This window comes from Haplochromis burtoni, unplaced genomic scaffold (genome assembly GCF_018398535.1).
Source record: "Haplochromis burtoni strain Fernald_Lab_line unplaced genomic scaffold, NCSU_Asbu1 Contig_66, whole genome shotgun sequence".
Lineage (NCBI taxonomy): Eukaryota > Metazoa > Chordata > Actinopteri > Cichliformes > Cichlidae > Haplochromis > Haplochromis burtoni.
The window spans coordinates 1733182-1758101 of record NW_024582427.1 but is presented as its reverse complement, the minus strand read 5'-3'; the positions used below and the strand labels follow the sequence as shown (position 1 = coordinate 1758101).

Here is a 24920-nt window from a genome sequence, read left to right as displayed (position 1 = left end):
CGTAACCTAGCACAACCTATGTTAGTGGACAACATCATTGCTGACATTTATGCTTGTGCTGGTGCACTATGTGCTAATTACTGTGTGTTTATGTCCCAGTTTTTATATTCGTTGCCAGCTGATAGAAAAAATAAAAACTGGGACTCTTTCTCTTCTGGGTCGTCGCTCTTTGTTGTGTTTGTGTCATTTTTCAGGGCCAAACATGTTTGTCTCTCAAACTTTTCTTCTTTGGATAGTTCTAACAATCTACCCCCGCCCAGGAATATGTTGACATTTGTGAGTCCTTATATTGACGTTGTGGTGGACCACCAGGTGGCTCCACTCACACCCAAGTTTAAGGGAAGTGTTGGGTTGGAGATTCTGGCACTTTTTGTATGTGGAGTTCTGGTGAATCCGTTAATAAAGTTGGAGTGAGACACTGAGACCTCTCCTGTCGTCTTTACATACCTCCACAATGTTATGATTATTATTCCCTATATTATGACAGTGACTTTTTTATTTTATATTAAACTGCTGTGAAAAACAGCCAGAAATGCACAGGAACAAGAAAGTTTTCCAATCACAGCAGCTGTGAGCTGCGTCAGCATGATGTGTAGGTGCATTTGCATGTCAGGTTATGTCGAGTATGTTGCTGGAACAGAAGCATAACTCCAACTAAATGATACTGAGAAATTCAGTGAAAGCTGGTTTAAATCTGGAAAACCACACTGTGTTTGTAAAGGATTCATAAACAGTCACACATAGAGAGTTGGTAAAAGAGACAAAACATCAACACAGAGACACAAATACACACCTAGACACATGGATGAAGTGTTGAAATTACTACCGAGCAGACAAAACTTCACACACTACACCTGTGTCCCACAGCTTCTTCTTCAAGGCCAAGATCTAGATGTGGGTGCTTCCTGTCTGTCAGTAATAGATTGGCTCACTGACTGATGGCTGATGGGAAATATGCCTGGTGCATGCTGGGGAATGAGCTGCTGAAAGCCTGAGCCACCCACCTCCTTTGATTGGCTGTTTTCTTTCTGCAGTGTGCACGAACGACAGTGCAGCAATACAGGGGCAAAAAAAGAGTCCCACATGACTGTGCACAAATATCATATGCAAAAGTGTGTCTGAAGTGGCAGAAAGAGTTGTGTAGTCTTAAATACTGTCAACTTGTAAACCTGTTATAGATAATAACCACTGGGTGATTGGTTGATGGTTAAGTTTAAATATCCATTTAAAGTTTGATCATTATTCTTTCTTATGAACATTTGATTTGAGAAATCGTCTAAAGGAAAAATCTGGCTCTTCATTTTCTAATGTCTGACTATGTTTACCAGCTACTGCATGGGAGGCCGTCCTAGCAGCTTCTTTAATATAAGAGAAAGTTAGTAATAAACTAGAGGTGCATCTATACAAACAGTGTCTCAATGTCAAGCATATGTAACCTATTACTTTTTTACTATGGCTTCTAATCCCATATAAACTTATAACAGTCCCATTGGTTAAGAAGCTGAAAAACACCCATGGTGCTTGAGTTTGATGACAGCAACCAGAGCCAGTTGTTGCGAGACTGTTCAGTTTAACTTCACGGTACCAAAATTGTCTGAAACTAAACTATTTAAACCCACTTTAAGAAAAAAACCTCAACCTTTATTTTATCTTTTGCAAAATGCAAACAATCGGTCAGACTTGTTATAAGAGAATAGTAACGATGTTTAGTTTTTGCCATGAAACGCCAACATTGTGCTAAAATCTGCTGATTGTTTGGGTGAGGATTAATGACTGAATCCAACAGGATCCCCTGAAAGAATACCTGAAGGAACATTTATGGATCATAAGAATTTTTATGTTTTTATATTTCAGTAAGGTGGTTTCAGGCATGGGGGCTGACTCAGTGAAGTCCTATTAACATCCCATAAATGAGCGCTTATAATTTTTCCATGTAAAACATCCTAAGCTATCTCCTACGCACTCGCAAACTACAATAGCTGGATGTTAACTTTGCCTGGCTGCTGTGTGGTGCTGATCAGCGTGCAGTGTTCTGAAAAAGATTAGTGAGAATTTAAATAACACTTCAAGATTTAGTTCATGGGTGGTAAAGCTCTCTGAAGCGCTGAGCAGATCTGCTAAAATTATGAGGGGAGTTGTCATTACAAGCTACTCCTTTTACATTCATTGTTAAATAATTGAGTATCATTTTAGTGCATTAGCAAATTAGATATGTTAAAGGGGGCTGGTACTTATATAGCACATCTCCACTCAATTTGAGCACTCAAAGCAGTTTTCTTACCACAAGCCTCATTCGCACATTGACACACACATTCCAAGTCCTTTACCTAACACTCACACACACTCACTCACACACACAGATGCATCGTGATTCAGTATTTTGCCCAAAGATACTTCCTGAGCTGCAGAGATTGGGATCCAGGATCAAACCAGTGATCATATATTGGGTAGATGACCCGCTCTGCCTCCTGAGCCACAGCCACCTGGTTGAGATAATTCAATCAATTTTCTTAATGGATATAAAGACTAGGCTGAAAGCCTCACGCTTGAATTGATTAGAATGTTAAATACCAAGTGGAGCATCAACTGCAGAGATAATTATTTTATAGCCTTGGCAGTAATAGAGGAAAAGTACAATCTACCACCTTATCTAATAAGAATTCATCACCCTAATGCAATCCCGTTATGTGCAGTGCAGCTCCTGCACCTGTGCCTCAAAAAGAGGATTTTTTTTTTCTTTTTTGTTCGTTGTTCATTGAGATGCATTCGGCCTGCGGATGGCTCCATTTAAAAAATCTTCCGAAAGCTGTTACAGAGTGCAAGCCCGCAGTCTGCCTCATTCTGCTCTTTGACACTTTTTGGTCTCTTTGTGCTTCTTTTTTATCATTTTCTCTATTCTGCTCTTAGAAGTTTAGTGTTTAAAATGTGAAAAATGATTACAACAACATAATATGCTCACAAAAACTCGCAAACAAGCTATGCAACAAGACACGTAAAGCCATGAAATACAACATTTCTGTCATAGAACAAACGGACTTTAATGAAGGGAACAATAAAAAAATAAATAAAAGCAAATCTTTTTAGTTATGGTGCTTGGACCTTCCTAAAAAGCTCTACAGTGACGCTAAACATGCAGAGTATCTCCTGCTTCACAGTGTCAGAGGGAGGGAGAAGGGGTCTGTTTTAAATATCTAGAGTTACATCAGGATTTTGGAGGTTTATACTCTTCCTTCCTGAGTGTGTAGTTCTGCGTGATTAAATAAAACAGAGTCAGACACTGATGTTTTCTTTTATATCTGAGATGTAAATCAGAAACCCCCATCCTGCAAACAGAGGCAAAGATCCGATGGCAGAAAACCTTCAGCAACTTTGCCGGATTGATTTTTCTTTTGATCCTTTGAGGACACGGCTTACACAGTGCAGGAAATGGAACAAGACACCAGATTGGGGGGGAAAGCCACGTACTGTACTTTCTCCCTCCATTTTAACCCAGAGACATGAGCTGCTTCTCACGGACTTATTTAAAAGAAATTATCAGTAATCAAAAAGTTATTGCTTAAATGCAGTAATAAGCAATAAATACAAAAAAGTCCACAAAGATAAACATTAGCCTTTTCTGATTGGACACCTCTCTCAGTGACGCACAACTATATTTGCAGAAGAATAGATCTATTTAGTGATGTCACATTCATTTGTTTGGAGATAAATCATCGTTTGGATTAAAAGACTAGCCCACTTTTGCCAAGCAAGCTTTTGCCATTCTGGATATTGCAAAAATTTAATATCTTATGTAAAATAAAAATTATACAGGAAACAGGAAGGAAACAGTAAAGTTTTGTTTTTAGACAATTAAATCCACCAAAGTCTGCTTGAAATCTCATTTATGTCCTGATAATCAAATTACATTAGTCAGGTGTAATCAGAGACTGTATATAAAAAAATGGATGAACATCAATGCAGAAGTGACTTAAAACATCAGCTGCTAATTTTACCAATTCTCCTGAGTAAAATGCTTTTGCGCTGTTAGACCAGCTGAGAGTTAAATGGGATCAAAAAGACCACTACGCAATCTTTAATTTAACTTACCTGCTAATAAACACAGAGATGAGGGGAGCCACTGATGCTGCAGGTTTTTAAATATCACCAACAAGCTCAGCCAACTCATCTAAGTATATACCTTTACAGGTAAATGTTTTTGGTATAATAAATAAAGGAAACACAGAATTCCAATTAAACATTAATAGGACTTCCACAATGACTTTTCTCTACCACACTACTGATAGTTACCCTGACCATGAAAAATCAGGCTCTATATTATTGCAACCAGGCAAATTATGAAAATATTGTATATATTTTTTTTGTTTGTTGGATTGGAGATGATATGAAATGTCAAATGTGAGTTGGTCTTGATAACCACCCAAAGGTACACACACTTGCACCACTAATATGCCAAAAACTACTACTAGTGTCATATTTTATATTCCCTCTGTCATCATATACCGAAGCAGCATCAGAATAGTCATTTCTGGGTCATGTAAAAACAAACCAAAGGGCGCTGTGTCCGCCCCTATCAGACTTACTTTGACATGCTGTACGGTGCTCTAATTGCATTCACCGCACTGTTCTTCTCTGACGCTTCGATAACTGGAGCAACATGCAGGGAATTTCTGTTCTTTTATTCTCATCGCTAAACAGAAGACAGTTTTATGATACAATGAGCACTCCATTTGTAGCTTGCTGATGCTGAACTCCTAATCCAATGCATCTGTTTCTCTCTAAAGCAGAAGCAACATCTGGATGCAACATATGCTGCACTTAAAATGCAAATCAGTAGAAACCCGCATTGTGTTTACATACAGACAATGATGAAATTTAGAGCTCCAAGGCAGCTAAAGTGTCTCTCAAACACAATCTGGCAACCAGAGCATTTTTAGGGCAAGTAGACAAATTTAACTGACAATAAAACACAATTTATTCAGCATTGTCTGTTGGTGGATGCTGAAAAAAAAAAAAAAAAAAAAGATACAGATGCCATATACAAACCAGACTGGGAGCATTTTAAACTGACATTCCTCTTTTAATTGAATTACAATGCTGGTGAAACCCATTCAGCCTGCAGCGGACCAAGACAAATCATCTTGTCTGGCAGCTCTTAGACATTATCCCGATGTCACCCTGTGTGCTCCACATACTGTATGCGAGACACTCATACGTACTGTACAAATAGCTGCAGTGCTGCACTATGAATGCCTTTCTGAGCATCACATTTACGCTGGTAAAAATGATACAAATGCACAAAAGGGGAGAAGGTGATGCTTCTTGTTTCTGCATTGTTCAGACGCTGAGTAGCAGAATTGCATGTAATAAATTATTTGATATTTATTACATTAATAAGCGATTAATAGAAGATTAGTAAGACTTGTGATATTCATCAACTTAGGCCCCTCGCGACTTTGTTTGTTTGTTATAGTTGTATAGTTTCCTTAGGCTTTCTGTAACTTCCAGAGTGCAAACCTTTATATTTCAAACGTCTGTCTGAAAGGACTTTGGAGACATGCAGTGCATGCTTTTTGTCTTTGTAGAAGCATTAATTTACATTTATTTTACTGCAGGAAATTTTTTAAATACATGCCAACGTGACCTCCTTTGCATCAGGACCAGGTGAAAAATAAAACAGCATGCAAGTGTTTGTTCAAAATGTGTCAGTGAAGTGTCCTTTCTTTGGGATACATTCGTGGCAGGTCTCACATGACATAGCTGTACAAACTTGTCCTTTTTTGACTGGGTTGAAGTGTCAAAAAACTGGATTTAAACCCAAATAAAATAATTATTTTGGGTTGTTTGGTTATAGTTTTATAGATTCTGTCAAACGATATGCAAATCTACAGGCTGCATAATCAGAATTTGTTAGTTTGTGCTTCTGCAAAAACAGGAAATTGCATAAAAATCCTGCGATGATGTCAAATTAGAATTGAAAAGAAATAAAACAAGTTGCAGTGCATTAAGGAAAACATTCATGTTTGTTTTTAATTTCAAGTATTTTTCTGGAACCACTAGCATTTTTCCTTCTTTTTTATGGAAAAGTGTCTCATCTCATTCTTACCCAGCACTAGCGAAGAGCAAGTGCGCCACCAGGTGGATGAAGTCTTGCATATAATCTTGTAGGAAGCTCACAAAGGTTGGGACACAATTTTCTCAAGTTATAAACACTTGATCAGTTTTGAAGCACAGATTCTGTTTGGCCTTTGGTTTTTTTTACCTTAAATGTTTCAGTTTTATTCTCTTTGTTTTTATTATAATCCTTAAAATAAATCCACCCATGTGTGAGAGCTAAACTTCTCCTTCCAAAGACAAATCCACTGTCTCAACAACCACACAAGTGTGAGAGAGGTCAAACTGCTCGAACCGCTCTGGATCACAGTTTCTGTGGAGACCGATCAAGCTCTTTCATATCAAACTGGGAAATTATCAGCAATAAAAGTTCAGCGGGTGTCCCATTGTAAGTTATGGAAAGCTATGCATTGAGAAAGATAGGAGATGATCTTCATCCAGTCTGTTCCACCTCCTCAATGTAACACAAAGGATGTAATGTCAGCCTCCTGAAACCAGTTTACTTTTCACAGTGATGGCCTTTAAACGTCTAAAAACAATTTAAACTTTATCTAAATATACAAGAGAAAGGCCTCTCATCGCCTGGGTGGACTTTCATCACACCCCAAATGAAACCATGGACTTTATCCATGCTAAAGAGGAGAATGAAGCACGTGATCAACCCCTGGAACAAACTTCACCTAAAAGTATGTTTTCCTCAAGGCCCTGCATGTTTGGGTCCTGTCGTATCTTAAAGGCATCATATTATATTACCCACTAAAGTCCTTTTTTCCCAGACTGGGTCAGTAGAAACCCAAAAAGATCTTTAACACCATGTCTATGTATAATTATGGCAGGTTTAGGTGACCCTGAACTAGTCCTTAATTTATAGGCTCAGGCTACTAGGGGACAGCTATGATGGACTGATGATTTCTTCACCTCTTTCCACTCCCCTTGTGTTCACATGTTACTGCTGTATGTCATTAACTGTAATGTATTCTGTTTTTCGGTTGGTTTTATCCTCTTTTAAGCTTGTGGTCTTTTTTCTGTTTTAGTGGCCCATCTGAAAACTAAAGGGGGAAGGAGCATTTGCAGTCAGGGCTCAGAGGCTTGGGAAGAGCCCGTCTGTGGAAATCAGGTCAGTCGACTTGTTCGCTTCTACTCAACCTTGTTTCTGCCACTGAAAACAAACAAAACAATTTGTGCCAACCTAGAGTCAAAATTTCAGATTCCTATTTCAAAACTGTAACTTTTGGAAAAAATGACTTAAAAGTTGACTTAAAAAGAATATACTTTCAAATTTTGAGTCATACAAGTGTGGTGTGTATTGTCAACATATCACATTTGATCTGGGATCTGAAGGTCAAATTTTTATCTTTAAAACTGCACCTAAAATTCTCACGTTTTCACTTTTGCGGTTCAGATGTGCCTTTCTTTCAAGATGACCACAAAATGTGTGACATCTTTAAAGAAAGGATTGTCATGAGCTGCCTAGTTAGAGATATACTGTAGTCTATTACATAATAACTTATTCATGTCAGTATTTACAAATCAATACCCATTATCCATTACCTACTCCTACATATGTTTATATAATCAAAATAAACATAAGTCATGCTACCCTAAAGTAAATACTGGCCACAGAGTGAGCTGCCTTGGCAAAAGTTCGCGATCTCGGAGTGCTTCCTGTTACTACTGCTTTATTCTCTTGCTCTTGTAAAGCACTTTGTACTGTGGAATTTGAAAAGTGCTTTATAAGATAAAGACTTTCTTTTGACATTCATCTGTTAAACAGATTCATATAAACTGATTGAGCGTGTGGGTGCATATAACCATTACAGACCTTTTTCCTTTAATGTTCCCGCTCTACTTCATAGATATAAACTATTAAACTGAGCCTGGATTAAACTCCTTCCTTCTTTTAGAGTGGATAACAGGGTGCGAGCCACACTGATGCTGCCGGTCTGTGCAGTCTCCAGACACTCGTCTCCCTTGTGATTTTGTTTTTCCCCTACCTCACCTCACACCTACATGCACATTTCTTCACTGAGCCGTGCCCTCACACATCACTGATTTTGCTTTTTAGAAGCAGATGCATTTAATCATTTTATTTCCCGACATTAATCTCCTTTGTGTTCCTCCTTCTTGAAAAGACTCATGAAACTGTGAGCTCTTTTAAAACATGTCTCTACTTTATACACACCTTTGCAGCATTTTTTTGTACCCTCAGCGATACATAACTCATCGAAAGCAAATCTTAATCACAAAAACACAGAACACTCAAACGATGAGGGTAAAAACAAAAAGCCCACGTTTGTTGTTTTCTTTTTTGCTTTTTAAATACAGGATGTACTGTACAGTATGCACAAGCCCTCTTGGTATAAATTACATCCAAACAAAATCTTTTTTTCCCTTTAGCCAAAAAGTTGAAGACATTCATTATTAAAATATTGAACCAATTCTTTATGAGGAAAAGCAGACTAATAAAACGTTATTGTCATTCTTATGTTGACATCACTTCCTAATTTGACATCACTCTTTTCTTCTCCTTGGTAAATACTGTGATCTCTGCTACTGACAGTAGTTACAGAGCTCAGAAAGCATCTATCAGTCTCTACAGAGTTTGGACACTTGGGATAATTAATAACCTCACACTCTTAAAGAAAATTAGACTAACTAAACAGTACAAAAAAAGAAAATTATACTTTGTTTCAAAAGTCAGTGATGATGTTCAAACTTTGCATGATAACATTTGTATGCTTAAAGTCTAGAGAGATAATGTTTTATAAAACAATAATAATAATCAAATACTTTGAATACAATGGTTGTTGACACATTTGGATACCATTTGAAGTACTAAAATTATCTAATTGAGGCTCACCTACTCTTGTGTTTTTACAGTAAAAACTGCAGCTACCAAGACAAGGGGAATAAAAAAGAAAAACTGTGGGCCACTTGAACAATAATATCAGCTTTGTCCAGGACATTAAAACATCAGCTTTAGTCTGTTAAATCCAGACATAAAGCCTCAGTTTGACTAAGTTACTGTGTCTTGAGACATGAAAAAGGCGCGTGTCTCAATAAATGCATTTACAGGAGCTACAAATCAAACCGAAGAGGTGACATGAGAAGTATGAAGCTGCTTTGCTTTGTAGAGTTCACTGCTTGCATGTGGCTCAGGTATGAGATGTTAATACGGGTTAGTTTAGGGATAAACATGGGATGACTGCTGCCAACCCTTAAGACAAAAGTTTCAAAGCAGACTTTCCCCTGTTAGTGTTTGGTGTTTGTACACTAAGCCCGGATGTTGAACTACACTTCCTTTATCACGCACTGAAGGGTTAAATAACTTTCCATGAGTGAAAAGCTTCTTTTTTTTCCATTTAAAGAGAAATAAATAAAAACAAACAAACAAAAAGAGAAAAAAAACCTTTTCGGTGAGAAACTCAAAATGTTGTTCCAGTATCCAAAGCTACATTACTCTGTTCCAGGGAAACACCTACTCAGAAGAGACTGACAGGAGCTGAAGGTTCATAGAGGTTGATTTTTTGTTAATACGTTAAAGGGGCTGGTTGTTGTGTGTCATTCCAAGTCCTGACTGAAACCTCTTTAGTCCATCCCAGTCCAGCCTCAAGTGTACTGGTACTCCTCTGTGTACGCCGTGTCCTCTGGAGCATACTGGTTATTTCCGCCTACGTAGTTGTCGTCTCTGCCAAACTGCTCCTCCTCGGGCAGGTACTGGTCATCGGGGGCAGCATACTGGTTATCGCTGCTGTACGATTGATCTGCCGGGTGTTTGTTCTCTGTGATCTTCAGGCTCGATTTCTTCACTCTTTGAAATAAAAGAAAATTATTTTTAGGACATTTCTCTTTTTCCAGAGGATGTGTTGTCTACATGTTTTAGCTGTGCACCATCAACTTGGGTCTCAAAAATGCACTTCTTCATGTGGGTGTTGGTGCTTTAGCTTAGTCCCTGCCACAGAGAAGACAGGGTCCACAATATGTAAAGGACTTCTTTGTGGTCAAGTAAAGAATGGAGACTGTCCACTGTCTTCCATCTGTGGTTTGATGGTTTTGTATTTATTTTTATTTTTCAGTTTACTTTTAATTTCTGTGCCGGCTTTACTCGTTTCAGTTTTGTTACTATTTTTTCAAAAGGTCAGATGGCCAGCCTCAACAGCTGGATCAGGCCGCGACTGCCACCTGACACACACTGCACCCTACCCCTACAGCGCCCCCTGTGGGTGGTGGGGCTTCAAAAGGACGGGCCAGGCCACCAGATGCTGCTCCCTCCCCTGGCTGAAGGGTGGGGTGGGGGGCTGGTAACCCTATCCCAGGGAGGGTTACACTGGTAAATTTGAAAGGAGCCAGCTGAGATGGATTGGGCATCTAACAAGGATGCCTCCTGGGAAAGGCTCTGGGGTAGACCAAGGCCAGACGAGAGCTGGAGGAGGTGGCTGGGGAGAGGAAGGTCTGGGCTCTTCTGCTTAGGCTTCGGACCCCACAAACCAGATAAGAAGAAGAAAATGAATGGATGCTATTATTAGGCAAGAGGCAGGGTACACCCTGAAAGGGTGTCAGTCTATTTCAGGGTTAACACAGAGACATATCAGATCTGGTAAGTTCGAACCAGAAACATTCTTGCTGTGAGGCTGCAGCACCAAGTTAGTTTCCTATATTAATATTAGTCTCACCGGTGCCCTGATTCTATATCTGAAATTCCAACGCAAAATACCACGATATATATCATTTTGTATAATATGTTTCTATATGCCTGGTTTCGGGCTCAGTTTCAGTGTCTGTAACTTTAACTCAAACTGGAACAGCTGCTTGCCTTCAGGTCTGTGTGTAACCCTGAGATGCAGCCAACGGGAGCTACTCAGCTCTTTTGGTATATACTGCCACACTTAACTGCTATGGCTCCAGCTCCATGGTGTGTTAACTTTCTCTTTGAGCAATAACTTTAATTTTACATACAGCCCAGTTCTCAGCAGTCTTTGTTTTTAACACATGTGAGTGTAGGGTTTGTCTGATGTCACAGCAGAACAAAGTGGACTAGTTAGTGTTATGGCGCCCTGTAGTTTCTGGGCTGTGCTAAAATATAAATAAATAAAAGAAATCAATCAATCAGCATTTCATTGTCATCTTGTTTTCTGGCAACAGGAACAGAAAATGTGTATGTGATAAAAGATTTATTGTGAATTCGGCTATATCAAAATGCAGAATGAGTGAGAGTAGAGAGTAGGAGAGAAGCAAACACGTACACAGCCAACAGAAAAGTAGCTATGTTATGTTCTGTTTGCTCGTTTGAGGACTCTGTGGATTCTTTGTGGTAACCACATGGTGCCAAAAAGTTCTGTTTTCAAAACAAAACTAACCCCAGTGTTGTACTTACTGATTCTTATGCTTGGCTCCGCTGATATGTGACTGATACTGCTCCACAGAGTTCAGTTCAATGTTGCAGATGGTGCATGGATAGCCATTTATTGTGGAAGCTGTAGATCAATGAAAAGTAGGGAATAATTTCAAACAATGTGCTCTTATTGCATATTGAAAGTTTAGTTGTTGTTGTTTTTTTAAAAACAAAACAGAACTGCACAAACTCATGCTTCTGCAATCGGACCTGGTGCTGTGGATGGCCCGTACGTCTCCATCAGTTTAAGCTTTGTCATCTGTTTTCTATGCTTCTTGCCTACATAGTGCTGCTGGGCCATGAGCGGGTTGTTAAATGAGGCCTGACATATGGAGCAGAAACGGTCTGGATTGTTGTTGTTTCCTGTCACTGGAGTGCCGCTTGAATCATCTGCAGGTTTCTTCTTTAGTTGAGGAGTTGGCGCTATTTGGGAGTTTACTGCAGAAGAAGACATAGAATTTAAAAAAGACTTCATAAAAGGGTAACATAAAGGATACACACATGAAATAAAACCAAAATCTAAATACCTAGAGCTTGAGGTCCAACTGCTTTCAACCTCAGGTTCTTGGCGTGAACTTTGCCCTGATAGTGAGACTCAGCCACTACTGGAGCAGAGAAGGTCATGTTACATACATGACACACCTTAAACCGGTCTGTGTCTCCATTGTTACAGTCCTGCACAGGAACATAAATCAATCAAATTTTACTGCAAAAAAAAGCCTCAACCTTCAGTAGATTATCAGCAAGTTTAATTTCCACAACTTGTATGACTTAATAATTGATCTCTGAATAAAAGATCCACCTATCTACACATCAACCCTTATACAGATTCAGGTTGTAGAGGCAGCAATTTAGGCAGAGATACTCAGATTCTGTACCCCAGCAACCTGAGCATTCCCAAACCAGCCGAGAGACATAATCTCTGTAGAGTGTCCTGTCCTGGGCCTCCTACCGGTGGGACATGGCTGTAACTATTCCCCCAGTTCATGAGGACATCCTAGTCTAGTCCTAGTTTAGGCATCCTGATGGTGAATGAAGCAATCATGAAATAATTCTCAGTGTGCTCCACGACTGCTGGGGAGCATTTCAGGATAAACTATTTAGACTGTGTTAAATTCATCTGAATAATTTCATCACAATTTTTGAAAACCTGACAGCCCCAGCTAGCTGCTGTGAGCAGGTTTTATATAAACTGAAGAGCAGGCAGATATGACTGGAACATTCACTGATGGTCTTAAAATACACAAACCTCCCGCTGAAAAAGTGCAAGACACACTGGGAGAGCCAACTGCTCAAGATCAAAGATATCTCTAAAAGTACTTTGTTTCAGATTTATCGTTGGCGAGGTAATAGTGACTCATAAAAAGTTTTCTTTGTGCTGGTTTGAGTTCTCTACTTTTTACTCACGCTGTCAGACGTTAAGGGCTTCAGCTTTTTGAGTGCTGGCTCTTTTTCATTTTGGATGGAAAGATAGCGCCGCACTTTGTTGGCATGCTTCTTGCTCTGAAAGGACAAGCACAATGTTTATTCCACAGTGGACACAAACATTCACTGCACATTTCTAACACATTTATGTCTCCAAACTTTAACATATCAATATTTCAACTCAAATATAACTGTATTTAATATAACCATTTCAGTGTTGCATTTATGGATCGACATCAATCTACTACTGCTAATTTACTACACAATAAATGCCAAACACTGCAACTACACGGTTTTAGATGTAAGTTGCAACTACACGGTTTTAGATGTAAGTATTTCCTTCTTTTCTTCAGCTTGGTTCTTTGCAATGAGAGCCAGCAATCACAAATGAATGTATAAATCAAACAATGTACAATCATTTTACTTAAACTAAATATTAGTATTTGAAAAGCTGTTTACATCTGCAGGTTTGTCAAAATTTAGAATAACTTAGAATTGTCTCCTCTTCATCATCCACTTTACAGCAGGGAAAAAAAGAGAAGTGCATCACAGTAAACATCTGGTCAACAGTGTGGCCAAAGGTCCACTTACTCTCAGCTGGTTGGACAGCCCTTCTGCCCTCTTTTGCTATATTTGTGATTTACTGGACAGCCTTATGATGATGTGCTATTACAGCTTAAATAAACTTTTAATGTAGTGCCAAGTCTATTCAATAATAACACCTTAAAAAGTGATAAGTGTGCACTTTTTCTCTCGTTCCTGAAAACTGTAGCACCATCTAATGAAAGCTAAGTCCCCTGACACCAACACAGCAGCACGCAGCAGACCGTGGGCTCACTGACCTGATAATGAGTCAACTTCTGAGATTCAGAAATTAGGACAGCACTGCAGACTTTACACTGGGAGTCAGAAAACAGGTCGCCATGCTCCTTTATCATCTTATTTACTGCAAAGGAGGGGAAAGGGAGAGAGAGAAACTTCAAATCAGGTTACATCATCTGGGAAAATGCAATTATAACACAACGTGAAGAGACTATTTGTGGCAGCAGTTCAAACAACATATCTGCTCGAGCTACTCCTTTTACTTACCAAGGATGTAGGAGCTTAAATGCACTATTTTGTGTTGGTTTTATTTAATAGTGTTATGGAAAATACAAACAATTTTCTGGATTAACTATTATCTTGCCTATGGGTTTATGGCAATGCCTGTGCAAACATCTGTGAACAACATTTTTAGTCTTAGTCATTCTTGGCTCATACCAAGCAGATCACTAATTCACATTGATATCTCAAAAGTAAAATATATATGTATAAATAATTTTTTTTAAACAGGTGGTGTATTATCGTGACAGGCAGCCGAATTGGTTGGTTACAGCTCTGTAGGAGGATGGCATGACACGTCACATCGTCTTTACACATGTAGGAGCACAGTGTATTTTTAAGCATTTACAATCTGAATGTGTCACATTAGAGGATTCAGAATCCTGTTAAAGTCACAGCTTTTTGTTATTCAGACTTGGGCGTCTTGTTATGCAAACACTCCTCACAGCTTTGAACATGACAGGACCTCAACAGAAGACGCTGCAATGCTCATGTGGAATTTGGAACCAAAATGGAAAAAGGATCAGAAGGGAAAAAAACTGCAGTTTTTTTTTATTATCATTTCATAGCCAAACTGTGGAAAGGTTTTAGGAATTACAAAGCCAGTCTTTTTCGAGGCACCAAAAGTAAATGGACAATTGAATCTGTGGTTGGATCGCAGTCACAATTTCCATTTAGGCTGCAAAGAGTGTATAGTGGGAATATAAGTCGCCCAATCAACGATTTGATGTATTCCGAGACTGAAAGAACATACTGGAGAAAAAAATCGGTATGTCCACCAAAGAAAACACACTGGATGGTCGTGGCATCCTTTCCAAAGTAGATGGGGGGGGGGGAAACAAACAAAACAGACTCTCCAAGACTAACATAAAGAGTATGTACACTAAGGTGTACACCCTGGATAACTATCTGGAAATACATCGAATCGGATATTGACACGCATAAATTTAAAACAAATACTTTAGATAATTCATACACTTGCGGTTATGACACTGTCCCGAGCTGAAATCTCACATGTATCTTGCTTGCATTACTAAACACACAAGCAAGACCAGCAGAAGTGCAATCCGCATGGCGTGAAAGACGCATTTCAGCTGATCCCAAGCCAAAGATGCCTCCCTCTGTCCATATTAGTAACCATTCAGGCGAAATGTTTCACAGTCACTGAAAAGCAACATCGGATGCAGACGTGCTCTTGTCGACCTTGGAGCCGAAACGGCTACAGCTAGCATAGCACATTTTAGCAACTCGATGCGCTTATTGCTTAAGTACCGGCTAACGTTAGCTTTGCGAAGGTAACAACAGCGCCGGTATTTTAAGCTATAACAGGGAGGGCTTTTACACAGTGCAACTGCGCCCTTTTCTTCTAAAACACACGTTAAACTGTTAAATAAACAGCACATACTCTCTGCTGGTCCCGAAGGTAAGTAAGGAAAATCGTCGGTCTGCATCGCGACGGCCATAGATTCTACTCACAGCCAGCGGCGTCCTACTACGCATGCGCAACTCACAGGCAGAGGAAAAGGACTTCCCACTGTGGTCTGTTCTCTATTTTTTTTTCTTTTTTTGCCTGTCCCGTTTGGCTCTTTTGCCATCAGAATTATTGTCTAAAGGCGAAGAAAGATGCCCAACGGATTTACTTTACCAAACTGACCATCCCAGCCTTGCCGTAATGGTCCATTTGAGTCACCTTTTATTGTTTATTTTATTTTCACTTGCTGAATACGGGACAGACTTGACTGAGGGAAAGAAGGGGAGAAAGAAAGAGGGAAAGAAAAACAGCAAAATATATCGATCACCTGGATCACCTGTTGAGAAAGAAAAAAGAAAACAAGCAGAAGAAAACGAGAGTAATAGAATGAACAACATCACAATGATATATGGGAATATGACACTAAATACTAAATATTAAACATTATTGTGCAGCACATAAGATCAACAGAACACAGTGTGCTTTGAGGCAGCAGCCAAGAAAGCTTTAGTCCGCGTCTGTGAATACCCATGTGTACACCTGTGTGCATACCTGTGTGGATCAGCATGCTTGCATTCCAAAGGTTTCTCCATGTAATGATCTGCTAGGGAGTGTGGGGGGGCCACAGCCCCGTCCTCCAGGGTGTGAAGCGGGTATGGAGGAGATCAAAACTCCAGACATCCAGAGGCCCCCAGAACACAAGAGACCACGGAAGACCAACAGAGGGGCAGCCGCGCCACTGTTCCAGTAAGAGCTGAGGAGAGTCCCAGATGAGGGCTCGCCCAGCAGCCGCGGAGCAGAAGCCAGGGGGAGTTGCAGTGACGCGCCCGTGAGCTCCGCCGGCCCCCAGCTGTGCCTGAGTGACCGAGCCCCAGGCCGAGAGGCCGGGGGCACCCCACCTCCAAGGGGCCCGAGCGAGCCCCAGGCCCCAGGCCCCGACAAGCGGCCGCCAAGGAGTGAGCCGGTGTGTACCCGGACGCCCATCCCCGGACACAAAGAACCACCAACGCACCGATGTCTGAGGGAGTCCGCCACCGGCAGGGGAAGTGGTGGGGGGAGATAGGCCTCCAAACCTTGGAGGGCCTGAGATATCCCCAGAAAGGTGACATATGTCATGATATGAGTGAACAGTTGTTGTTTAAGGTGCAGTTCATGTGGAAGCCACCGGAGGGTGGTGTGGGGATAATAAAAAAGTGATGGCTAAAACCTAAGACGGTGTCATGTCTGCTCCCTGAAGTAATATCGTAACAACATATACCCAACCTGACATATAGACACAGACATACAGGCACACACAGACGCTGTACACACGATCACACCCCAAGCGTACTCTACGAACTGGGTCAAAGTCAAAGTCACCTTTATTGTCACCTTTATTGTCACCTTTAAAGTCACCTTTATTGTCAATTCTGCCACATGTACAGGACATACAGAGAATAGAAACTACGTTACTCTCAATCCCTAGGTACCCTTGCCCCTGGAGGGGGGAACTGCACCCAGACCCAGGTGGTGTTACTCTTTTCCCTGTGGTGGGGAGAAGCAGAGCGACCCGACTCCGCAGCAGCAGGGAGGCCCCACATTCCAGACCCCAGTCGGACGGCCAACTCCTCCTCCTAGCCCCCCGCTCCAGCAGGCCGCAGAGAACGGGGGTGAGAGAAGACTACAAACCTCCCTCCACCCGCTCATTGTAGTGTTGATGCATGTGTGTTCTAAGGTGCATTTAAAACCCAGGAGGGCATGGAGCTACCTGCCAGAGAGCAGCAGGTAAGCGCATAGCCCCTCCTGCTAGCCCTCAATGTCTATGTGTATTTAAAATTGAGAGGTGGGCAACGATGCCAGGGGTGAGGTGTACACCCTGATGGTAATTTGGATTCCGTGTAGTGTGCCCACCCCCAAAATCCTATATGTATGTGTTTAATGAGAGTGTGAGTGATGTGAATGTCTAAGTTGTGGGATAAAATTGAGGCAGAGGCAGCCAGAAGGGGACAGAGGGGGGGTTGCCTCCTCTGCACCCTGGTGACACACCCCTACTCCAAGGCCCTGCATGTGTGGGTGGTTGTGGTGGAGCGGGAAGAGGGAGGCAGCTGGAGATGGGGAGGGAAGGAAGGGAGGGGCAAGTGACCTCTCCCTGGGGCCAGCTCCCCCCCTGACCCCAGTAGGCATCCCCATACTTCGCGACCCGCCAGGGAAAGGGGGCCCAGGCCCATCCGGACCGGGACCCAGTGCAGGAGCGCCACCCGGCCCCACAGAGCCCGGGACAGTCCACCCAACCCCACCACAGAGAAAACTGCACCCACCCCATCATCCACTTATCTTCCAGACTACATAAGAGACATAAGTGGTCTGTTCTCTAACAGGCAGCCAGCACAGACAGTTTTCAGTGCATTTGAGCCTGTTTCTTAGCTGTCACACTCAGTTTAGACTTGCGTATATCCGTACTGGAGTACCACTTGTAGAAATACCTTTTATTCACATCTCATGTGGGAATATTTCCCCGGTAGCAGCCATACCAGGCAGTGGTCTCCACAATGGAGAATGATTTGTTACAAATGACAAGCCATTCGATTCTTTTTCGGGCCATTAAAAAACAAATTTTCCGTATGTAGTATTCGTTTTTGCGTGTTTGTTCGATGGCTACGTAGTGGAGGTTTCCGTAGTGTAGTGGTTATCACGTTCGCCTAACACGCGAAAGGTCCCCGGTTCGAAACCGGGCGGAAACATGTCAGGTCTATTTTTTTTTTGTGTGTGTTGTATCGTTTCTACGCAAGAGTATTAGGGCCCCAGGGAAAAGAAGGAGTGGGAATGTCTTTTTTTTTCTTACCAGAATTCTGAGATTAAACTCAGAATTCCGACTTTTTCTCCCAGTATTCTTCTCAGAATTTCTCTCAGTATTCTTCTCAGAATACCAAAAGTCAGAATTTTGACTGTGAACCGACAGTTCTGACTTTAATTTGAGAATTCAGAATTCTGACTTTTTTCAGAATTCTGACTTTTTCTCAGAAAAAAGTCAGAATTCTGACTTTAATCTGAGAATTCTGACTTTTTTTCCTCAGAATTCTGCGAAAAAAAAGTCAGAATTCTGAGATTAAAGTTAAAGTTCTAACTTCAGGATTCTGGCTTTTTTCTCAGAATTCTGGAAAAGAAAAAAGAGGTGCCCACCTTTTTTTCCAGTGGACCTAATCCTCTTCTGTAACGACTTGTATGACTTGAATGACTTTCCGGTTCGAAAATGTCTATATAGCATGTCTTTTGGACTGTATTTTCGCAACAGCAGGCCTGTAACTTTATAAAAGTGAGTATTTTTGCTTGTCGACAAATCATGTGTGACAATATTAGATCGTGACATGTATATATATATTATTGTAAAACGACAAAGTCGCATCATAGCGAGTTTCCGTAGTGTAGTGGTTATCACGTTCGCCTCACACGCGAAAGGTCCCCGGTTCGAAACCGGGCGGAAACATTAGTACTTTTTCTTTATAACAATTCTTCACATTATCAAGAAAACACAAAAATACTAAACAGCCACCTGACAATTTATTAGGTACATATTGCCTTCAGATCTCCCTTGGTTCTTCATGACATCAACAAGTTGCTGGAAACACATCTCGCAGATATTGGGTCCACACTGGTCCTAAATTGTTGCTAGGACAGATCCATGCTTTCCATCTGTGTCACAGCAAATACTGAGACTACACAGTAAGCACAGTTTATATCATATCTTATTGTCTGATTTTCTCCAACATTCAACCATTTATACGATTTGTTCTTAATGATCGCAGTCACACGTGTTTCTGTTGAATCTGAGTCAGTCACTAGGTGGAGACAAATAACTATTAACAAAAAACTCAACGGAGACGGAAGGAGAGTTGCTGTAGAAATATACTGGTTAATGGAAACTGCATTTGGAAGTTTCCGTTGCATAATTTCTGCAGCATCGTGCAGCTTTACGGTGATATGAGTTTTAGCAGTATACAGTAGTGTATTAACTCTGCGGGAAATAAAGTCAATTTGCGCAGTCCGTATGTGCCGACGAGATGAAGAATGAATGCTACAGACAGGGTATGACTATGTAATACACAGGTTTAGTAGATAATACTTTAACTGTGAGCTTTTATTTTTATACTGACCTGTTCCCGGTGACCTCTTGGAGCTTTTACGAGTTGTTTCCGTAGTGTAGTGGTTATCACGTTCGCCTAACACGCGAAAGGTCCCCGGTTCGAAACCGGGCGGAAACATATTTATTTGGTTTCCCTGAGTCACACTTTTCATAAACATTACGTTATTAACTGAAGTAACAAGCCATATTTGACCCACGGTCACCCAGTGGGGATTTACTGAATTCAATTCCCTCATGGAAGCCTTTTAAAATATCCTCGATATTAATATAGCACCCAACGCCTGGCTATGAGACACTAAACATTAATCTTTAAACACATGCAATACAGCACAATCCAGTATACTCCAAGCACACCCCCAATCTTGGATAAATAGGAAGAGTTGTGTCAAAAAATCATATCCAAAAATCTTAGCCAAATCAGACATGCAAATCATAAAGAAAGATGCAATCTTGAACAACAATAGCCACTATTGCTGGCTAACAGGGTGTTGTAGAAACTATACTGCTGGTTAAAAATAGGTAAAAGGAGAGGAGGAAGGTAGGAGATGGTAAGAAAGAATGAAAGGCAGGAGTGTGAGGAGCGATTAGGGACTCTAAATTTAGGGATACAGTCCCGACCAAAGTTCAAGACCATTTGAAAAATGGCAAAATATCATATTTTGCATGGTTGGATCATAACAAGGTTCCAAGTAGAGCTTCAACATGCAACAAGAAGAAGTGGAAGTGAGACTAAAAATTTTTTGAGCATGCAATTTATTGAAAATGACGCTTAAAATAAAACGGGTTGTTTGACAGCTGATCAAAAGTTTAGGATCGCATGCATTTGAAAGGTCAAATCTGTTCAAAAATGTGGATTCATTGTCATTTTCTGTCAGGTAGTCACACTGTCATGACATTCTGATGGCAAGGCAAATAAACCTTTCCTTTTTGAACGTACGTTGTTGAACACCATGTAGTCTGAGTGCTTTTTCCTTCAGTAGAACAACTGAGCCTCAAGAGGTGCAGGGGCGTAAAACGGCCGCTGGCTGTGTCCAGATGTTGCAGAGAGCATCACTCATGACTGAGGGCCCTCGCCTGTGTGGTAACGACTGGGTTTTTAAACAGGACAATTCTACAGTACACAAGGGACTTCTTTGAAGTGAATAACATCACTCTTTTGGACCATCCTACGTGTTCCCCTGATCTAAATCCAATTGAGAACCTTTGGGGGTGGATGGCAAGGGACGTTTACAAAACTGGACAACAGTTCCAGACAGTAGATGCCCCATCTTCAACACGAACTGTATTCCCTCTCACGTCATGGGAACGCAGATACTCAGGCTATCACAGCACATCACAGTTTCTGCTGAATCTGAGTAAGCCACTAGGTGGAGACAAATAACTATTAACCAAACACTCAACGGAGACCGAAGGAGAGTTGCTGCGGCAATATTCTGGATAATGCGAATGCTTTTAGAAGTTTCTGTTGCATAATATTTTCTGCAGCATAGTGCAACTTTACGAGGCTATACAGAGTTTTTATAGTGAGGTGATTATTATGGCCACCTACTATGATATGCAGTGTATTAACAGAGCGATAACTAAGGCAAATCTGCGCAGTCCGTGTGTGAGACGAGATGAAAAATGGAAAATGAATACAGCAAACAGGGTATGACCATATAATATACAATATTAGACTGATCAATTTTCTTTAAACGTTATTCATCTTCTCAAAATATCCCTTCACGAGAGCTAAGCTGGTTTCCGTAGTGTAGTGGTTATCACGTTCGCCTAACACGCGAAAGGTCCCCGGTTCGAAACCGGGCGGAAACATATTTATTTGGTTTACTTGAAAGAACTACAGTAAAGTTTCAGTCTTCCTAAGTATTCCATGACGTGAAATGGTAAATCTCCTAAGATGTTGTATAGTTATTAGCCCCTAAGATAAGGCTTAGAGTTTTCACAAGATTGTTGGAAACCTAAGGTATCAATCTGGTAACTCTCCTAACAAAAACTTGTCTCAACCCCTCACTGAAGTCAGGCCAGTTTCTTCCACCTCTTATTCTCTTCCTCTTTTCAATTTCCAAAGTCATCCTACAGCTGCCTAGATACATTCTCACCCATCTCTTTCACATTGCACCTTCTGCATAAGATATCCTCCTGTGTACACCTTCAATCACTCTTCTGTGTCACCCCGTGTTCCTTCTTCTTCATAAAGGGCATGTTCACCACAGTAATTTCCATCCTTTCTGCAAAATACAACTTGCCCAGCTTGACTTCTCCACTGAAGAAGAACGTTCACCCCTTCAGAGATCAAGACCTCAAGACCCTCACGGCCCCCCTCCTGGACCCCTGCAGTTTGCATACAGAGCCAACAAGTCTGTAGATGATGCTATCAACATGACTCTACACTTCATCCTGCAGCATCTGGACTCCCCGGGAACCTACGCCAGGAGCCTGTTTGTGCCTATTTGTTTCAAAACCATGCTTCCAGACCATCTCCAAGACAAGCTTTCCCAGATGAATGTGTCTGATCCCATCTGCCGGTGGATCATTGACTTCCTGACAGACAGGAAGCAGCATGTGAGGCTGAGGAAGAATGTCTCGGACTCCTGGACCATCAGCACTGGCTCCCCCCGGGTCTGTGTTCTTTCTCCTCTGATCTTCTCCCTGTACACCAACTGCTGCACCTCCAACCACCAGTCTGTCATTAAGTTTTCAGATGACACCACTGTTATCGGACTCATCTCGGACGGGGGATGAGTCTGTCTACAGGAGGGAGGTTAAACGTCTGGTGTCCTGGTGCAGCCACAACAACCTGGTGCTGAATGCCCAGAAGACAGTGGAGATTACTGTGGACTTTAGGAAGCACACAGCCCCACTCTCCCCCATCATCCTGACTGACACCCTCATCACCACTGTGGACTCATTCCGCTTCCTGGGTACCACCATCACCCAGTACCTTAAGTGAGAGCCCACCATCACCTCCGTCATAAAGAAGGCCCAGCAGAGGATGTACTTCCTGAGACAGCTGAAGAAATGCAACAAGCCAACACGGACGATGATGCAATTCTACTCTACAATCATCAAGTCCATCGACATCTTCTCCATCACCATGTGGTCGCTGGAGGGACAAACAGAGACTGCAACGTGTTGTGCGTTCTGCTGAGAAGGTGATTGGCTGCAGAATCCCATTTCTGCAGGACCTGTACACCTCCAGGACACTGCGGCATGCAGCTCGGATCACAGCTGACCCTTCTCACCCTGGACACAGTCTGTTTTACCTGCTCCCTTCAGGCAGGAGGCTCCGGTCCATTTGGACCAGAAACTCTTGCCATAAGAACAGTTTCTTCTCCTCTGCTGTTGGACTAATGAACAATAACCGTATGACTCTTCCCACCACAAGCACACAACCCTATACTGTGTTCTCTGCATCTGTTCCATTTTTGCACTGATCATTACCTGCGTACATGTATATATCAATCTGCTTAGCACTTTTAATTTTTATTTTTATGAGTTATTTAAGTGTTTGTCTTACAGTATGTTTTGCACTAAGTACCGCAGCAATTTCCTAATGTTGTAAACCTGCCCAACATTTGGCAATAAAACCTTTTCTGATTCTGATTCTGAGCGATTCAAAGGTAATAAATCAAAAAGCTGAAAATTGCATTTCTGGTTGACAGAAAAAAAATGTTTTCCTTTTTTTCTGTGATGCAAAACTCCATTCTGCTTTTTAAAAATGTATTTTTATTGGGAGATCTGTCTTCCTCTCCCTCTCTAGATCTCTCTCTTCAAGAACAGAAGCAACAAGAAGATTAAATGGAGCATAAATAGAGTAGTGGTTTTCATGCTTGCCTGACATGTGAAAGGTCAAAGTTGAAGCACACTTTTCCTTTTCTTCATGCTGGGATTAAACGGTGCGGGTTTCCCAGAGCTCAAGCAACATGTTCAAACTTGATCATGCACACAATATACCAACACCCACAGATGTAATGCCTGAGTAGACTTGTAGTCAAGACCGCCTAATCCGAGACCAAGACCAGAGGGTATCGAGACCGAGACCAAGTTGAGGCGAGACCAAGACCAAGACCGGGACAAAAAAGACTAACTTTTGTGTGCTTTTGAGGGCTGACATGATGGTACTGACTGGCCCCAAAGTCATCTGACAAAATAGCGATCACCTCCAGCAACTGTCTAAAGAATGGGAAATATGTAACTGGTTTCAGTTATACTTTATATATAGATAAAATTGCAACATCAAACTGAAGATTATAATCCACAATGTGGAGGGATTTGAGCATGGCTGAGCCACTGTGTGTCGCTGCGTGACAGCTGAGCAGCGCAAGGAAATTAAGTGAGGAGCCGGCTCTCGCTCAATGGGAGTCGACTATTCTGATTCACTACAAAGCACTCTCTAAGCACGGCTCTTAGAGCTAAAGCTTTTGCGCATGATGCATTATCGAACGTTACGCTGTGTGTCATGGATACTGTTGACTCCAAATCTCCTGACCACTATGTTGATCTGAGACAGCAAGACCGAGACAGCGAGACCAAGACAAGACCGAGACCAAAGTCCGTCGAGACCAAGACGAGACCAAGACCACGTAAAAGTGGTCTCGAGACATCCAACTCTATGCCTGAGTAACGTAATACATTAAGATTCTTTATTACAGGATGGTTAATATTTACACTCGGGACACTTTTTTGTATCTGCACCCTGCTACCTGAACCTCCTCTTGCATTCAGAACTGCATTAATTAACCAGACTTTTAAGGCGAACATGATACCACACTACAGACACTGGTGGAGTGTCACTCTGGGGTCAGTTTCTGCCACCGATATGGGTTATAGTTAGACTGGTTTTGATGTTGTAATGTTTTTGTAGCAGTCCTTTAAGCACAGTTTGAAGATAAAAGACATTTTATGAAAATTTGGCCTTATTTGACCTTGGAAGAGGGGTCAGAGGTAAAATGTGACAGGATATTAAAAATCTTTATGGGGTACTTTCTATAAGTGTTTACATACAGAATAATGAGACACAATACCAAAAACATAACCTTTTTGGCAAAGAAGGCAAAACCAAAAGAAAACATGGTTTGAGGAATTTGTTTGTTTTATTTGTTTGGGTTTTTTGTCAGACTGTTGCAGGTGATTAGAGTAAAATCAGATTAAAACCTAAACAGAATTTTAAAAAAAACAATGGTTTTTGTAAATCTCAACACTGAAACAAAGTTTACAATATTTATGCACTGCATTCTCGCTGTACATGTGAAGCCATGTTTGAAGAAGAAGAAGAAAAAAAACAACAACAAAAAAAAACA

The 24920-nt window shown here is 41.2% G+C and overlaps 1 protein-coding gene and 4 non-coding genes across 5 annotated transcripts; 4 read left to right on the top strand and 1 right to left on the bottom strand.

Annotated features, from left to right (window-relative positions):
- Positions 1-8260: 8260 nt before the first annotated feature.
- Positions 8261-15542, bottom strand: znf346 (zinc finger protein 346). The gene is made up of 7 exons (XM_005923138.3): positions 15435-15542; positions 13771-13874; positions 12911-13006; positions 12031-12178; positions 11714-11941; positions 11486-11585; positions 8261-9922 (listed from the first exon to the last, which is right to left on the bottom strand). Exons 1-7 carry the CDS (start codon positions 15490-15492, stop codon positions 9721-9723), a joined length of 936 nt encoding a protein of 311 aa, XP_005923200.1. The 5' UTR covers positions 15493-15542; the 3' UTR covers positions 8261-9720.
- Positions 15543-18147: 2605 nt separating this feature from the next.
- On the top strand, positions 18148-18220 carry trnav-aac. Its single transcript has one exon. It is a non-coding gene; the product is annotated as a tRNA-Val (tRNA).
- Positions 18221-18890: 670 nt separating this feature from the next.
- trnav-cac lies at positions 18891-18963 on the top strand. Its single transcript has one exon. It is a non-coding gene; the product is annotated as a tRNA-Val (tRNA).
- Positions 18964-19665: 702 nt separating this feature from the next.
- Positions 19666-19738, top strand: trnav-aac. The gene has a single exon. It is a non-coding gene; the product is annotated as a tRNA-Val (tRNA).
- A 1621-nt stretch (positions 19739-21359) lies between these two features.
- Positions 21360-21432, top strand: trnav-aac. The gene has a single exon. It is a non-coding gene; the product is annotated as a tRNA-Val (tRNA).
- Positions 21433-24920: the final 3488 nt, after the last annotated feature.

Coding starts and splice junctions, on each gene's coding strand:
- znf346 (XM_005923138.3), bottom strand. CDS start 15,492: ATGGCCGTCGCGATGCAGACCGACGATTTTCCTTACTTACCTTCGGGA. Junction 11,942..12,030: donor AGTTGGACCTCAAGCTCTAG/GTATTTAGATTT, acceptor CTTCTTCTGCAG/TAAACTCCCAAATAGCGCCA. Junction 11,586..11,713: donor CGGGCCATCCACAGCACCAG/GTCCGATTGCAG, acceptor ATTGATCTACAG/CTTCCACAATAAATGGCTAT.